Here is an 18,509-nt window from a genome sequence, read left to right on the forward strand (position 1 = left end):
AGGGCCCAGCATGGTGACACGAGGTGGGGCCTGGCCCTGGGGCGGGGCCTGTGCCGTGAGCACAGAGACGGTGTCGCCGCGGGCACAGCCCCCGCTGGTGCAGGCCTGCAGGTGGAAGGTGTAGCGGGTGAAGGGCTGCAGGCCGTCCACGGTGACCGCTGTCGCCAGGCCCTCATAGCGCGTATGCTCCTGGCCGGACTCCTCGTCCACCGAGATGAGGGCGTAGAGCTCCACGGGGGCAGAGGGGCTCCAGGCGAAGGAGGCAGCCCGCGGCCCAGCCTGACCCACCAGTCTCAGGCGCAGCTCGGTTGGGTCGGGCGTGGCAACGAGTGTGCGCAGAGTGACGTTGGAGCTTGTGGTGTTGCCATGGACGTTGCTGGTGACCAGCTGGTAGGTGTAGAGGGTGTAAGGAGTCAGACCCTCATCAGTGAAAAGCATCAGTCCTGCAACAGGGAGAAATGTGTCACAACAGGTCTGAGGCCGGTGAATACACAAATATGTTCTGTTATCCTGTACATCATCGCTTAGCCTGTAGAAACTAAAGCTCCTTTACCAGGGATCTATCTCAGACACATGTAAATGCAAAAATAGCACCCCCCGACACACACACACACACACACACACACACACGTTTACTTCCTCACAAGGGCACGACACGTAGTGCATACTCTGGAGGGCGCTTCTTGCCTGCATGTGAACGTGAACTAACCGAAAGGATGGCGGCTGTGGCTGGCATGGATGGGCTCCGAGTCACGCAGCAATGTGTAGGTGAGGGCGTCGCTATTGGGCGAGTCCGGGGCCCTCCAGCTCAGCGCGATGACCCGGGCGCTGAGTGCGGTGCCTTGCGGTGGAGGCTGCTGCCTGGGCTCTGGGAGGCACCGCGGGTGAGCGAGATCATGGAGAGAGAGCGGGTGATTAACGTCCTCTAAGTTCGCGGTGGAAAAACCACCATAATCGGCCCAGGGAAAGCAACAAGGTTAAAGACCTCACCGCCAACAAATGCTACAAATGGACTATAAATAATAGGCCTATAAGTAGGGGTGTGGGCGCCACACATGCGGTGCACGTAGAATGCACTAACTTAATAAAACAGATTTGTGGGGGGTGATAGCACCAGGCATTAAGAGTGACGTTTTCCCTGTCCAGACCACGGATACATTAGGGCTATAAAATGCATGCGAGCCAGCGTGCAAGAGCTCAGCCGGTAAACATGTAACTTTGTAGATGTAAACAAAGCCATAAACAGTGCCGCGGTTAAGCCGTGACGTGTTTTACTAGGAGGCCTTCGCTAAGGCCCTATGACATGCGAAAGAGGTGGAAGAAGCAAAGAGGTGGATGTACAGGGGGTGGCGCTGGAACCCGGGAGGCGAGTCTACCGCACGACATCGTTAAACATCCCCGTGGAAAAGCCCTCAAAGGGAGTCGCAGCCTGTGGAGGTATGAGAGTGCCCTCGAGTTCTGACCTTTGCTGCAGCCCAGGGTGTTGTTGGGGTCCATGTGGCTGGCCCCCTCCACACACCGCTCACACTTCTCCCCCGTCACGAATGGCTTGCACACGCACTGGCCCGTCTCAGGAAGGCAGGAGCCGTTCAGAGCGCCTGCCAGATTGCAGTCGCAAGGATCACACCTACACACAGAGAAACACAGGAAGACCAAGACCCCTCTCTCTCTCTCTCTCTCTCTCTCTCTCTCTCTCTCTCTCTCTCTCTCTCTCTCTCTCTCTCTCTCTCTCTCTCACACACACACACACACACACACACACACACACACACAGACAGATAGATGTATGTCACACCCCCTAGACACCTGGCATAACTGGTTGACATTGTCAGTGTCTGCCGGGGACATGAAATTGCGTAATTAACCAAAAGTAGCAAGTTCAGATTTAGTTACACACTGGAAAAGCTGTGAATTCACAGGGAGACACTGGCACCAGGCAAACCTAGAAAGCTCACTCAGCTCTGACAAGCTGTGTGTGTGTGTGTGTGTGTGTGTGTGTGTGTGTGTGTGCGCATGTGTGTGTGCGTGTGTGTGCGGTGGATGCACAAACTCCCACTAAATGGAACCATTCACAGATGCCCACAGACAGTTTGGAGGAGAGCTGTCGTGGAGTGTAGAAGGGGTGTAACCCCGAAGGGGCAGGCTGTCGCTGATGTGGTGGCCAGGAACCTCACACCCTAACGCCAGGCTGAGAAAAGCCTGAGACTCTTAATAAGCCACAACTTTAAGTCCTATCATCTGGGGGTGCTGTTGCAGGGGCCAGGCCATTTGTGGCCAGAGGCGGCCTGACCTTGACGCCTCTCAAAGAGACAAACTTCGAGGCAAGTAGTCACCAAAAAAAAAATCCCAAAAGAACCCTCCAGGCCCCCCACAAATCTATCAAAAGAATAATACTATGCAATATTTTCAAGCCCTAGCTGCTGGGGCTATCAAAATTTTGGATGCCGATACACCTTACAGTTCGCAAATAGTGTAACCCTAAGGTGCAACAGCACGGGCTTGGAGAAGCTGTCCAAAAACAATCGGCCTGCAAGGTTTGCAGGGGAGATATTCGAAACATTCCGACAGAGGCCGTAATAAACAGGCAAATTACATTCCCAGTTTGTGAGAAGAAATGGATATCGCCATCTCCTCTGAAAAATAAAACCGCGTTTTCCCTCCAAGGTTAAGTGATTAGCAAAGGCGCTGGATTGCGTGTGGCTTATGGCATCTGCTGTGATGGGAAATATTCCATAACCATATTGTGCCCTTTTAACTACCCCCCCCATTAGATGGACTGCATTGGACAGAGCAGTATAATATGAACAAAATAAGATGCATAGCCTCATTGATTTCGGGGGAGTTAGGGTAAATGAGTTTGTAATATTTATATAAAGAAATCTTTATTGTGCGGAATCTCCTGATGCCGGTTGAGCTTCCCCTGTAATCGCTTTAAATAGTTCATTTTTCATCCTTACTGGAACGCGAGGCAGACTGCGGGTGCAGCCATCCATTATGACACGTTATGGATTAACACTCTGTGACGTCTGTTAGGCCTTTGTGTTGACGAACTGGAACCATGCACATCCCCGCCACTCAAAGCTCACCGGCTGATGTTTCCTTGTCCTGCCTACATGTGGTGATCCATTTTTTTTCTTTTTGGACCGCGGTAAAAAGGTAAATGACAGTTGATGTGAGAGCTGCTTATGTAGTCTCCTGCCGTTTGCTCTGCTTTGCTCAGCGTGGGTGGCGGTTAAATATCTCCTTGGAGCTTTCTGGAAGGTCACTCCATGAGAGTCCTGACCGCATGCCCTCATGAGCACCTCATGAGATCACAAAAATCCAGAAATATCAAACAAAAACTGCTTGAAGAGAATATCAAATAGAAAATAAAATGCAAATAATTTTTAAAATCTCAAAAATAAACAAACAAGCAAACAACAATAAAAACTAGCCAGACCACAACATGAAAAATTCTTTTCCTATCCATCAGCTTCTTAGTCTGCATCATGGACCATATGGTCAGGCTGGTGAGTGGTTGGGATGTGTATCATGAGAGTGGCTGTGGTGCGTATCATTAGAACAGCTAAGACATGATGCATTTACCACCTAATTGATATATTTGGCAAATCAAGTGTGCTGAGAGCATTAAAATGGCTGCTCATTTACAGGCAGGTTACATTAATGGCTAATCTGACCTTTCGTGAACGTAGGCTGGACCTGCAGGCCATCGAGCTGCTAACTGGCTCAAATCATCATAAAACTGGAAGTGCATAGGCATCGTCTCCTACTTAAGCCTCTTCCACCAGGTTTCGGTCTCCTTGCAGAGACTGGGGGCGGGAGTGTGAGAGGAGACTGGGGACAGACCCGGTCTTTTAAAACATGTTTCAATTCATATCAATGAGAAGGCCGCCCTGAACAAAACAAACGCCTCAGCATAATGAACTACGTGGCGTAGGGCTTGGTGGGTGTAGTGGAGTCGTCGCATTCACCTGCCAACGGCTGGGTCGAAACCGAAGTAGAGATCTCGGCACCGGTTGCACCGGCGGCCGGTCAGTGATGCATGGGAGCACGTGCACTGGCCGGTATCCGCTGCGCATGCCGGCCCTGCGGCTCCCGCCGGGTGACAGTCACATGCCACACACGAGCCCTCCTTGGAGCGGAAGTTACCTGCAGTGACGGCACAGTGAGTAGATCGGTTAAAGGCTCGCCGTGCGGCCTGCTCCACCAGCATGTTCTAGGGGCGAGCCCAGTCAGGGGGCACTGCTGCCCAGAACTGAAGCAGGCGTAGTGGTTCAGCATGACATCGTGAGGCTTGGTTACGGTTCACCACAGCAGCTACTGGTTTGGTTTTTGTTCGTAGGGTTCCTCTTCCATCAGGGGAACAAAAAATTGGACTCTCAAGGGCGTTATTCAGACTGGGAGAGGTGCCGAATTTGAGATGTTTCAATCATGGCCTGTCCGGCCCCTCCCCCGGGTGTAATAGAGCTGAAGGGCTCCGCGAGACCAGGGAGGGGGAGGGCGAGGTGAGGGTGTGGGGGGGTAGGGGATCGGAGAGGGGAGGGCCCCTTGCCAAAACAGGCATCAGCCCTCCCAGATGGTTCTCCCTCTCTGTCTCTGCGCTTTCAATTTTCTCCTGCCCGCACCACTCGCGGCACACATGCGTTATGTACAGGCCCGGACCGCGGGGCTCAGCGAAGAGCCGGGTATGACCCGCACCATGTCATCAGGCAGCGTGGGCGCAGAGGGACTGGCTGTACTTCCTTGTCTGGTGGCTGTGGAGGGCTTCCACACGCCACTGTAGTCCTCCAGTGTCCCATTCCCAGGTGAGCTCAAACACCAAACTATTTGTCCCGGACGCTAGCTCAGAAGGCGAGGCCGACAGAAGCGTTCCTGCCACAAAGGAAGCTGGGTCATTCCTTTCTCTTATCAAACTTACAGCATAACTGATGGAGGCTGGTGAGACAGCACTGGGAAAGGTAATGCTGTATTTGGCCGCCAAACATGGCTGGCTGATTTTACAATAAACGCAGAGGGCTTGAGGATGGTTAATCTTCATTACAGAAAACAATGGGCCCAGCTGCTACAGCTGGCTACACGCAGACTGTCCGGCTTAGGCGCTGACGGTGCACCTCTCCCGTGGTGAGACGACCCACCCGCCCATGTTGCCGGGGGCTGTCCGGACTTCCTGACCCCTTGGGGGTGACGGTGCCAGCAGTGTTTTTCAGACGCTACTAGAGCAACAGGCTCGACTAAGCCCATAATGCCTGGCAAAACATTCCCAACTCCTGAGAACAACAGTGAGGAGAAGAAGGAACATTTTTAATAGTACTAAAAAATGGGCACAGCTAACACAATGGCTATTTATTCTGGTAGACAATGGCAGCAATGAATGCACTGGCATGATCAACAACTCTTAAAGTAATGAGTATGCACACACACACACACACACACGCACGCACACGCACACACACACGCACACACACACGCACACACTTTCCTAACAGAATACTTCATGTTTCTATTAAAAAAAAAAGAAAGCTGGTAGAGGCCAAACAGCAATATGCAAATGACTGTGCTGGATTTCACTCACCGTTAGCAATATTAGCGCTTTTGTCTGGGGTGTCCTTTAACTACTTTCACTGAAGTATTCCTTTAACTGTTTGGCTGAGGTATTCCTTTAGTAAACTATTTTGGCTGAGGTATTCCTTTAGTAAACTATTTTGCCTGAGGTATTCTTTAACTAGTCATTTCTTTTTACTCTACAAAAATGCACATGCCTTGAGGATTCAGGTGGATGGAAACTCTCACCTGGCTTACAGGTGCTGCAGTCTGGGCCATGCCTGGTTGGCTGACACACACACTGCCCGCTGTCTGGGTCACATACTGTGCCAACCGCGGTGCCTGATGGGTCACACAGGCATGGCTGGCATGCGTGCGTGGCGTTGCCTGAGCTCAGGTTGTACATGTGCGGCGAGCATTGTTCACAGCGGGGTCCTTCCACACCGCTCTTACAGTGGCAATATCCTGTTGTCCTGTCACACACCGATCCTTCAGCCACACCCCAGGCATTGCACACGCACGGCAAGCAGTGCAGCTCACCGCCGCCACCCAGGCTGTGGTAGCCGGCGCGGCACAAGTTGCACCGTTGGCCGGTCACATGCAGCTGGCACATGCACTCGCCAGTCACCGGGTGGCAGGTGGATCCGGCCACAGATCCGGCCAAGCTGCAGTTGCAAGGCAGGCAGAGGCCTCCCGGGGCCGGGCCGTAGGAACCGGGTCCGCAGACATCGCAGAGCAGGCCCCTGATGCCCGCCCTGCACTCGCACTGGCCCGAGACGCGGTCGCAGAACTGGTGCAGCGAGCCGTCTGGATGGCAGCCGCACGGCTCACAGCCGTCTGGGTTTGTGTGGTTCAGGAACTTGAAGCCGTAGTTGCATCGGTCGCAGGAAAGGCCTGGGAACAGATGAGGAGGTGGCAGCGTGTGTTTTATAGGCCGACACAGTTTGCGCTACAATACCTCTACATCTCAGCTCACAGCCACATGCTCTGCTAGACTGCTGAAAGCCTCTTTTTTATCTTTCATATACCAAAACTCGCACATTCGCTGCAACTAGCTCTTTTTACAGAAGAAAACTTGGCTACTTGCAGAAAGAACCATAACCCACATTTTTAAAACTAAAACGCATAGTGAAATAAACAACAAAAAAGCACAACAAAAAGCCTGAAATGCTACATGTGTAAAAAAAAAAATAAAGGAAATGACATCATCAAGTGGCCCTTACCCAGTGATGAATGACCCACCTCAGGCATAACACTTAATTTCACTAAAAGAAAAATAAATAAATTAACGAGGCCCAAGGAAGGCAGCAGGGAAAAGAGAAAGCAAAAATAACCGCAGCCAGAAAAGAATTACGGCTCATTTGGAATGCCATAAAAAAGTAGTCTATGTGGATTCAAACCATATCAGGTTTTTAAAATATGCACGGTGCTTATTTGAATATGCCATACATATTCCTGACAGGTAATCTATTCCTAATGTTGCTGAGCAGAGCCTAAGGGGCAACTGTGTTCTGCCACTATAAGTACTGGGGACTCCACACTCCCTGCTCTGAGGTCCCGCCTTAATGAATTTAGATATTAATATATTGCTCCCTGCCCACAGTTAAACCTTGTTACGACATTATGTTAAGTGTGCAGTGTGACACAGATGAATTCCCTGATAACAACAGCGTTGAAGAGCTTCAATTTGTTATTGTGCATAGACAGTAGTGCAGGAACAGGGCAGGGGAAGCTGACTGAAGTCAGGTGAGCGGGAACAAATTAGCAAACAGAGGAACGCCGATATCGGGCCTAAGAGCGTTCATAAATGTAATTCTTCATTTCAGACATTTGCTATTGATAGTCCCTTTTCTTCAGACAGACACTAAAACTACTGGAAACTATAATCTAGGTCATCCACTGGTGTGCATTTGTTTAAATGATAACAGAGAGTATATGTCTGTGTGTGTGTGCGTGTGTGTGTGTGTGTGTGTGTGTGGTGGGTGAGAGAGAGTGTGTGTATGAAATGGGCTGACCAGGCGACGCTCACTCTATCAGTAACACTCCTTGCCGTAATATTCTCATGCATCAACATTTCAAAGTGCATTGTGTACACAGAGTACTTGGGCCACTTGATAAATTTTGCCCTTATGAAGCTGCTGCCGGCCTCAGACGTGGCGGAGGTAATAAATTGCCATAATCAAATCTAATTTCTGAGAAATACCTGTGGGAGCGACAAACAAAGAAGCAGGCCTTGTAAGCGGCATGAAAAATAACAGGGACAGAGGCTGTTTATTATAATCAACTTGGCATTGAATTACAAAATTAAAATTAGGCGGCCCTTGATATCCTAGCTTAGCAATGCGCACCGTCTTCCAAGTAATGTTCGTTTGCATTTCATAAGAAGCGCATCAAAGGCACGGGGTAGAGGAACGGGAGAGATTTATCACAAAGGACCTGAGATGCTTGAAAAAGCAAGCAGGGGAAAATCCATTTGGCTACAGCTTACAGCAAACTTGATGGAAAGAAAGTAGCCGACTGGGAAGCAGTGTAGTTAGTGTGTGTGTGTGTGTGTGTGTGTGTGTGTGTGTGTGTGTGTGTGTTGCCCAAACAATTTACATACAGGCTATAGAAGGTATGGTGTTCAAACTTGGCTTGAGCAGTGTGCTTATGAACATACCGAAAAAAGAACACAAAATAATATATAAAGCACTTTATGGAAATCTAGGAAATAATTTACAAATATTGTTTCTATTGTTCTGTTTTATCATTATTTTGTTTGTTTTTGGGGGTGAATAGTTACAGCCTTAGGGACAGACAAAGATAATAAAGACTAACCGAGTGAGAACGTGGCCTGAGAGAGAGTCACAGACAGCGGGCACAGTGCTCCTCCACACCTACCCATTACATTGGCCTTGCATGGGCACTGGCCTGAGTCCTTGTGGCAGGTAACGTCGGGCTTCATCGTCCCTGCAGCGTGGCATCCGCAGGCGCGGCAGCCATCGGCCAGCGCCCCCTGCAGCCCGTAGAATCCATGTGGACACACATCACAGCGCCGGCCCCAAACCCGCGGCTTGCACTTACACTGGCCCCCTATCTGTGGAGGTAGCAGACAGCAACATGGGACAGCCAATTGGACCAGCAGTCTGAGGCCCCGCCCCCTTCGACCTGGCCCCTGTTGGAATGCTTTTAGCTCGATTACTGGAATGAGCATAGGGAGAAAGGAAGGGGCTCTGGGAGAGGAGGGGTTAGTGCTGGGGCCGTCTGTTTGGATGGCTGAAATTTCTAACTGTATGATATTAAGAAGAGGAAATGACTGCAGGTTGGTTTGGATGAACTAGTTGTGAAAGTGGTTTCACACCATTTCAGTGGTGAACCAGCGCAGGGTCTATACATTATAGTGGTAAACCAGCACAGGGTCTGTATATTATAGTGGTGAAGTAGCACAGGTTCTGTACATTACAGTGGTGAACCAGCCCAGGGTCTGTATATTATAGCGGTGAACCAACACAGGTTCTGTATATTATAGTGGTGAACCAGCCCAGGGTCTATACATTATAGTGGTAAACCAGCACAGGTTCTGTACATTATAGTGGTGAACCACTATTTAATGTATAATGTATGTACATCAAGCTCAGCCAGTTCTACCTGTATTTTGGGTCAGAGTGACAGGCCCAAAGTCAGCCCAGCGGCCCACAGCAGTGACACAGGCCAACAAATGAAGCCATCAGAGAGAGTAAGGAAATAACCATTCCCAGAATTTAAATAAGGTAACAATCTCAACACAGGTCTGACCCAGCCATTGATTTCGAATTTGTCATCCAGTGTATCTATCGACATGGAGCCACCCCAGCCCCCTGAAAAGGCTCTTGTGACGGCAGGGTAGATGAGGCAGCAGGGTGGGGGTGGGGGGTGTTCCAGAGAGAGCAGCCTGCTAATGACACTTTTACATACTCCGCAATCCCTCAGCGACGAGGACACTGAAAAACACTGCACTGAATGCTAAAGCCCTCAGCCGTTCTGTCGATGCCAGCTTCTCAACGGAGGAATGGCCAGTATGGATGTGGAATTTTCCAGGCTGTCACCAGGCATAGGAGTAAAGATCCCTGTGGTCTTAGCTGGAGATCTGTGCTACAGTTTGATGGGACTTTTGACAGGACCAAAGGCACATAGCAGGACAACAGTAACGCATATTACTTTCTAATATGGGATGCTAATGTATTCGAAACAGTAGAAGCTTTAGATGAATGAGGGCCAAAGTGCTGGAAGAGAACTGAGGATTGGGAAACTTGAGGATTGTGGTAATAGTGGGGTTGATGGTGTGTGTGTGTGTGTGTGTGTGTGTGTGTGTGTGTGTGTGTGTGTGTGTGTGTGTGTGTGTGTGTGTGTGTGCGCGTGTATATACCTGGTCACATTCCAAACTGCCATTGACTGTCCCAGCACTGCTGCATTCACATGGTTTACACACATCCTCATCCCATAGTGATGCACCAAGTTCTCTGTAGAAGAGGCTCTTGCACTGTTCACAGTTCCTTCCTTTAAAAAAAGTACGTGTGCGAGAGAGAGAGAGAGAGAGAGAGAGAGGGAGGAAGACAGCAAGGAAAAGAAAGTGAATTGAAGGGTGTCATTAGGATGGGAGAGAGAAGATGGGTTAAGCTATTGTAATTCAATCACATAGCACTATGATCTCAAATTAAAACACCACTGTCTCGAGAGAAGGGGTAAAAGAAATGTGTAATTTTCGGAGGTGTCCATTTTAATATCCCCCTTTCTCTGCTGCCACTGCATTTGATTCCCAGCATATGAAACAATCAACCTGTTACCGTGGCCTTATTTCTGTTATTAAGCCTCCATCTGTTTTCACACTAATCCAGCAGCTAGACGTTTCAGCACTCAGCGCTTACTGTGGACTATACTGTGGTGACGTACTCTCACTAAATCTACAGAAAACTCCACCTTAAAACGCTAAAGTGGACAAAAGTCAAAGATAATTACTGGGAGTCAATTGTGTAATGTTAAGTAGCTCGCGGGCTCTTTTTATTGGTGAACTGACCAGCACGACAAAAATGCTTCCACAGTATAAAGTGGGGTAAGAGTCACACACATTGCGGAGTGTCACTTCCTGTTACCTGCCGTATTATGGGTGCAGCGGTCACAAACCCCCCCTCCTCCGCGGAGGTGGTTGAGAGGACGGGGGTCCACGCTGGCATCATAGTGGCAGGAGGATGCATGCCCGTGGCACTGGCAGGGTCGACAGTGGTTGGCATGCGCAGGCTCTCCCGCTCGGAATGGCTTGTCGTTGAAGAGGGGCTTGCAGCGCTCACACTGGGTGCGAGGGTGTGGGGCCACAGCAGAGATAAACAACAACAACGGCAAACAAATAAACAATCAAAAGCCAAAACACACATTTGTTCACACCTGAGTGGGCATTGTTTTTGGTTTTTTTCTGGCGTGCACATATGCATACACAGCAATCAAGCCATTTATTAAAGGTGACTTTCAACAGTGCAGGCAAATAACTGGGTCACCATATGTAACAAAAGGAGAGAAAATTGAGGTTTTGAACCTTTACTGGTAAAGTCTTTGATTTTGTAATCAGTCGTTATACATAACCCAGGACACTTCAGGAGGCATCGAATGAAATAATAATAAGGATCACTTAGGAGAAAAGTGCCGGAGCTCTGCTGGAGCTGCCACAGTGGCTAGCGGCCCTGGGGAAAGCGTTAATTCAGCCAGTGAGATCCAGGAGCCAGAGCCAGGCAGCTTTGGCCATGCGGATCAGGGCAGCAGGCACTCTCTGCTGGGACTGAGGCAGCTACACATGCCACACTGTGGTGAAAGGCAACACCAACACCGGCCACAGAGGCCTCTCCGTCTACATTTAAACGACAAACTAAACATATTCACTCCAGTAAAGAGGTGACAGAGGGGCATGTTATCCGAGCGGTTGAGAATACACATTTCTTTTGTTCAGGCAGAACCAGACGTCTCAGGAATTCCTAATGGAGCACATGGGGATGCACGTGTTCTTGGGTTCATAGGGTGTGCTGTTATTCCTAAGCTTTATTACATTGCTTAAAAACACACATACATACATATTATATATATATATATATATATATATATATATATATATATATATATATATATATATATATATATATATATATATATATATATACACCACAAAAGTGCTAAATTCCAAATAAACCAACAGAAACAGAACTGGACATTAAACAAACAAACAAAAGAAAAATTCTATTTGATATGCACTTTAATTAAGGATGACAAGACACACAAAAATTCTGAAACTTGCTGCTGTTGTATTAGAGTTAGAGAATGAATGAAAGCTTGTGGTCCATTGACAGCAGATAGCTTCTGTCATTGGTGCTGATTTTTTCCCGCCCTTGCGAAAACTGTGGTAAAGGGTCTCACGGATGATCCTGAGAAGACAGTGATATCAGTGGTTTGCTGGTTCAGTGGCAAGTGTGTTTGGAACATCTATCAGGTTTCACAACTGTCAACCGCAGCTGCACATTTGCATGCACTGTGTCAACCATGGCTACCCGCGAGCACTGTAAAGCAAAAGCCTGGAACAGACTGGGAATTCACGCTGGCCATCGGCTCGGAGGCCGAGATCAAGTGCTCTATGTCCAGATATATTCTGCCCATGATCTGTCAAGGCCCTGCTGAGCTCACTGGGACAATTGGCGAGCAAAATAAACCGGGATCTACTGAATTACAAGGAGCAGATCAAAGAAGCACCATCCTTCTGAGCAAACAACTTCATCACCTCATCATTACTTGGGATGCTGGGCAACTTATCAACCAATTCTACAGATGAACTCTTAACATGGACGAACCTAATGGCTACAGATGGAGTGTTGAGACTTCAGTGGGTTAACATGTCTTGCAGCTGTCATACTGAAACTTGAGGTTTAGAATATTTACTTATATTTCAACATGTGAATTATCTGAAAAGTGTGACAGTTGAGCCTAGTTTGAAAAAAGCCAAGGCATTATGCAGCATTTGCAGCAATGAGACAAGAATAGTTTAATAAGGTGGTTTGCCATGAAGGCTACCTGCAGGGGGCATATCAAGGGAACTGGTCGGTTTTGATAACTTGTTTTGTCACTGATGCCTGTCTTAAGTTTAAACTGAATCATTACAGCGATTCGAGGAGTAATTCATATAAAGTATCTTAAAAAAAAGACTAAATATATTTTTAAGAGTATCTGTATTTAAAAATACAGAATCACTTTGTTTTTACTCTAGTGGTAATTAGCAGTTATCTGACTCCAGATCACTATTTAGTGCTTCCAAATACTTAAAAATTCAGCTAAAAAAAAAAAAAGAGATAGGAAACCCCCCACCAGGTACAGAGCAGCGCGTTCTCATCCTTCTCACCGGCCCATGTGAACGCCACGGATAATTTCACGCTTCCCCAGGAAAAGGTCCGCGCGTGTCTGCGGCGGTCGGGGGATGGCGCGGCTGGCCTTTAGCCCGGCTCTCACCACGCCGCCGTAGCGCTTGGCCGCCGTGCCATCCTCGCCACTGCCGCTTTGAATAAGGCCACAGACGGGACGCGGGGGCGGGGTGGAGCAGGGCAGGCCAGGAGCCGGCCTACCGAGACCCTGACATTCCAGCCAGCCTCAGACAAATGCGAAGGGGAGAAAAGACCGGAACGCTCACTCCGGTACAGGCAGACTCTTGGTCCTGCAGCGAGTGTTCGGCCCGCGACTCCTCACGGCGTGATCGCTCTGGCACACGCCGACCGACGGCCGTGGCTTTAATGTCAGCAACCGAACCGTGTGGACCGGATCTGACTTCACTCTTTCCACGCAGCATTCCTCGGAGCAGAGAAGTTAAATATTCATCACTTATATCCACTTGATCTATGGCTGTACATTACAAAGACAGACGGGCATTCTGTTTACTACAGCCGGAAGCAGATGTGCCAAGCATATGTGCGGACGCTCCATTTTGTAGGGTTAGAAATCTGTGACATAAACGAACACTTCCTAAAGTGGAAGTATCAGCTAAGGTGCTAGAACTCTAACTCTCCGAGGCATGCAGTGTTTTAACAGAGCAGTATGTATGGACTGTCTGACAGTGAAATTATGCCCAACACTAAATTTAATATAAAATGCTTTATATATAGGGCTTAAATTACATGTTTTTCATACTTCCATATACTTAAAAAATGTACTGATGATAAAAAAAACCCGAAATATTATTATTATTATTATATATTTTTTTAAGAACTCAATCCTAGCTGCTGTATAGAAATAGATGTGGTGTTCATATAACTGGAACAGCTAGATTTGGAAAGGTGAAAGGAGAGCACTACACAAAGGTGACTTCAGTCAGTATCACCTCCCAGTGCACGACGCTGTGAAAACACTCAAAAAGGTTTAACAGAGATGTTTTTGCAATAAGATAACAATTGTTGCATAAGCATTTCATCAGCAGTACTAGATGGATGGATGGATGGATGTTTTAACTCTGACCAATAACAGGGCCCAGAATGTGAGAACAGAGATCTGAATAACGACTGATGGGATGTGAAGGGAGCAAATTTAAATTGGGGAAACTAAGACATATATAAATGGTTGTGAGTAAATGACCTCTGCACTGATCAGAACTGCTAGGGAGGTAGATGGCCCATATTTACACAAAGTAATAAAAGCTGGTCTTTCAATTTGCCTGTTAAGTTGCTCTCCACAGGAACACAATCCCTGTACACCTCTCATGCTTTCCTAAGAAGAGATGTCAGATGTCAGAAATGAATGCATTGCTACCTCGTGTCACGTTTTCAAATGAACTACAGCATCACGCCTGCAAACTGCTGTAGTGTTCTGAGAGATCAAACAAATTGTCATGCAGCACATTATTAAAGCCCTCCGTAATGGATACCAGCGACAACAAAAGAATTTCAGCAGCAGGAATCTTTACCAGCATGTGGTTAATTAACAAAGGTGTGAGAGCAGAGTATACATGCACACGCACGCACGCACGCGCGCGCGCGCACACACACACACACACACACACACACACACACACACGCACGCACGCACGCACGCACGCATACACGCAGACACACGCGCACACGCGCGCACACACACACGCACGCACGCGCACACGCGCGCGCACACACGCGCACACGCGCACACACACACACACGCAGACACACGCGCGCGCACGCACGCACACACACACGCACGCACGCGCACACACGCACATCTCTGCAATACCAAGGTGCAATGCCGAGGTATGATGGTTCATCTCACAATTTCACAACACATCTCACAATTTTCTAGCACCTTACCACATTGGTACAAATATGTAAATATAATGATACTTAATTCTTAACTAATCAATTGTATAATTTGTGAAACTCATCTAAAAGTGTCTACAGCTTTAGAAACAATTATGATGTTTTAGAGAATGAATGCATTTATGAACTTTTAATCCAACAATCTGATTCAAGAAATACTGACTGACCACCTTGAAAGTAAAAATTATTTCAAGATGATTTTCTAAACATCATATTAAAATACTTCATGCACACAAGAAAATGCAAACTCAATGTCCAATGAGTCAATGAGACATAATATATATTTAAGGTGCATTTTTTGTGCATTTTTGCACAAGACAGGAGGATCTTAAAAGCAAACTGCATCTATAGAGATAAAGTCCACTCTGAAATTAAATTAGTGCATACACACCCCATGAGGAAGCCTCAAAGAGCTAGCAGATATTCAGCACAAAACCTATTCCAATCCAGGTTTAACATACAAGTTGATACTTAATTTCATTTTAACACAGTGCTGCCAATTCTGTTGTATTGTCATACCACGAGACAATCACTCCATATCCTAAAGGGCAGAACATATCCAGAGTTCCTTATTCCTGCCAGACATGAACCAAGTATGCTCACACCATAAACAGACACTAGCACCACTCTCATCCCTAACCTGCACACGCCTGCTAGAATGGTGTGCGCCTGGGTTCAGAGTATGCTCTCTCACACACAGACACACACACACACACACACACACACACACACACACACACACACACACACACACCAGTGGGCAGCAGATAGCTGCGGGGTAGACCCCAATCCCTCCTCAAAGCCAGCTGTTCAGGTTTGGGGGCATTTAGGGCCAGGAGACGACTTATGTTTAGCACTTCCACCCAGCGCACACATGCACGCGCACACACATTCCAGCACTTGTGTTCGATGTGCCCCTGGTTTGTTTCCACGAGCACAACAGTGGCTCCGAGAGAACGACGCGACCGTCCGTGAATTATGCATGGCCCCTCGTGAATAATTCAAATCACCAAACATCAGGCTTGAAAGTTTAATACGAGCCTCAGTGACTGCGTGTTGGCAAGCACAAGCAGATAAGGCAGCAAGCACACCCACTCCCCGTGGAGTTTAGGAGCGGGGCTATCCCAAGAGTCGAAGGAGCCATTTGTAAAAGCTCAAGCATGAATAGCAGAAGGTAAACAATCGCTGCGTAATGCGAAGCCTGTCCACACTGGGCCTCTGCGTCACGGTTATGGAAATGGTTCTGAAAGTTCCAGCTTTGATTATTAGCATTTCACACCGAAATGTGAATGTAAGCCTTCTTTGGAAATGAGACGTGGAACGCAGCCGTGAAACATACGAGTAGAAAAGCTCTAATTGGGCCAAATGGGTTTCAGTGTTACTGCAAACAGGGTTTCGGTGTTACTGTCAAGTTTTAATTCTAATTTAATTGAATACAATTGTTTGAAATACAGCTGGACACCTGAATGCACTAACAGTGCAAGACATTCTAAAGGCTGGTTTGTGGAACTGCTGGGTTTACATGACTGAGTGCAGACAGTGTGGGAGAGTGAGGAGCAGATTTCGGCAATACCTTATCCAGAAAGAATGCTTCCAGTGCCCACTTCTCCTTATTCTTATAAAACATCTCTGGATTTCTGGGTGTGTGTGGCACTACTGAAAGTGTGAGCAGTGAGAGGCCTTGAGTCATCAGAGCTTTTCCTAGAGATATAATTACCTCTGCTGGCTTCATCAGCAAGACACCCAGAGGCTGATGGGACGGCGTGATTACAGCTCTGCTGCCCGCAAAACCACTTCCATCTCTCCTTCCAACCTCTACCTCCCTCTCTCCCTTTCTTACGGGAAAATGGCTCTCTCGCGCTCTCCCCTTCTCCCATTATGCCGGCAAGGCCTGTTTCTGAGGGTGACGTTCATTAAACACAACTCTTTCACGTCATTAATGGGGTGTGGTTAATGAAAAGAGCGGCAAGGGGGGTGGGGGTGAGGGAGCCTCCTCCCCTTCGGGACTCACGTGTGCTCCTTGCGTGTGACTCTCCAGCAGGCAGGCGCAGCGGTACGGGCTCACGCTGGTGTCGCAGGCGTCCGCGTGGCCATGGCAGTCGCACCTGTGGAGGGGAAACCAGGCTGGTCAGGGCCGGTGGCGTCCTCGATGTGCGGTGGGCACTCCGCGCGAGCGGGAGAGCAGGAGAGCGCTGTTGGAGAGTGCTCTTCCGGTTAGTGCTGTTCGGGAAAGTTCTGTTCGGCTGCCGTGGCGCTCGGAGATCAGCGAGCCGTCGCAGCCAGTAGCTGGACGTGTGACGGGACAAGCAAGTCTCTGTGCATGTGTGTTCTTCTGAACCCAAACAGACTGCACCTTTAAGTGGGTATGGCTGAAGTAACAGGTCTTATCGAACTCTATTGGTGGTTTTGTAACGGTTCTGCCCCTGTCTTCCCATCCACACGCCTGCTCTTCTCGGCCTCCCTTTCTCATTTTCTACATCTTTCTGTCTGACTTTTGGTCTTCTTCTTTCTCCATTATTTCTCTCTATGCATGGGTAATGGGGCTTCCCCATTCAACATTTATAAATGCCAGTGGAAATATCAGCGGTGTGCTGTAATGTCGAACAGAGGAGCTGACAGGTCTCCATCAGTCGGAGCAGGCAACCGCCGGTCGTTCCTTTAATTATTCATCCTCAAAGGGCCATATTCATCAGCAGCTCCACCCAGCACCACCCTTCGCCTCCGTCAGGTCAACAAACGTAACAGACAAGCAAAAGCCGAGGGCAGATGGCAGAGAGAGTGGAGCGCGGGTAGAGAGAGAGAGAGAGAAAGAGAGAGAGGGGGAGACAAAACAAGACAGAGAGGAAAAGAGAGAGAGTAGGAGAGATAGCTGGAGAAAATGAGAGAGAGGGAGAGAGGGGGAGAGTGGGAGAGAGTGGGGGAGAGGGAGAGAGAGAGGGAGTGGGGGAGAAGGAGAGAGAGAGGGAGAGAGTGAGGCAGAGGGAGAGAGAGAGAGGGAGAGAGGGAGACAGTGGGGGAGAGGGAGAGAGAGAGAGAGGGAGCGAGAGAGAGTGGGGGAGAGGGAGAGAGAGAGGGAGAGTGGGGGAGAGGGAGAGAGAGAGAAGGAGAGTGGGGGAGAGTGGAAGAGAGTGGGGGAGAGAGAGAGAAGGAGAGAGAGGGAGACAGTGGGGGAGAGGGAGAGAGAGAGAGAGAGAGAGGGAGCGAGAGAGAGTGGGGGAGAGGGAGAGAGAGGGAGGGAGAGAGGGAGAGAGAGAGAGAGAGGGAGAGAGAGAGGGAGAGTGGGGGAGAGGGAGAGAGAGAGAAGGAGAGTGGGGGAGAGTGGAAGAGAGTGGGGGAGAGAGAGAGAAGGAGAGAGAGGGAGACAGTGGGGGAGAGGGAGAGAGAGAGAGAGAGAGAGAGAGGGAGCGAGAGAGAGTGGGGGAGAGGGAGAGAGAGGGAGGGAGAGAGGGAGAGAGAGAGAGAGAGGGAGAGAGAGGTCTGTCATTATGGCTTGAGGTTATTACTGTGTGAGTACAAAGCTGACACTAATGCTCGCAGACGCAGCTTGACACCCTGTCAGAATACCTCAAAGGCAGAATTTACACACATTTTAGTGGGCCAACACACAGCCGCACACGCCCAGCCTCCTCCCAGTTTGAACTGTCAGTCTCC

The 18,509-nt window shown here is 48.7% G+C and overlaps 1 protein-coding gene across 14 annotated transcripts in view; it reads right to left on the bottom strand.

The window, feature by feature from the left end:
- The window catches only part of ush2a (Usher syndrome 2A (autosomal recessive, mild)), a 180,444-nt gene that overhangs the window by 133,970 nt on the left and 27,965 nt on the right, over window positions 1-18,509 (bottom strand). For all 14 annotated transcript variants that reach the window (XM_081721818.1, XM_081721817.1, XM_081721819.1 and 11 more), the window contains exons 9-17: window positions 16,870-16,963; window positions 10,650-10,845; window positions 9,926-10,056; window positions 8,422-8,617; window positions 5,791-6,435; window positions 3,972-4,149; window positions 1,464-1,627; window positions 710-868; window positions 1-443 (exon numbers count right to left, since the gene is read on the bottom strand). The exon at window positions 1-443 is cut by the window's left edge and continues 43 nt beyond it. In XM_081721818.1, coding sequence (XP_081577944.1) covers window positions 1-443; window positions 710-868; window positions 1,464-1,627; window positions 3,972-4,149; window positions 5,791-6,435; window positions 8,422-8,617; window positions 9,926-10,056; window positions 10,650-10,845; window positions 16,870-16,963 — 2,206 coding nt within the window. The remainder of the gene's footprint in view (window positions 444-709; window positions 869-1,463; window positions 1,628-3,971; window positions 4,150-5,790; window positions 6,436-8,421; window positions 8,618-9,925; window positions 10,057-10,649; window positions 10,846-16,869; window positions 16,964-18,509) is intronic.

Source organism: Electrophorus electricus, chromosome 10, assembly GCF_041902795.1.
Source record: "Electrophorus electricus isolate QZ-2024a chromosome 10, ASM4190279v1, whole genome shotgun sequence".
Taxonomy (NCBI): Eukaryota; Metazoa; Chordata; class Actinopteri; order Gymnotiformes; family Gymnotidae; genus Electrophorus; species Electrophorus electricus.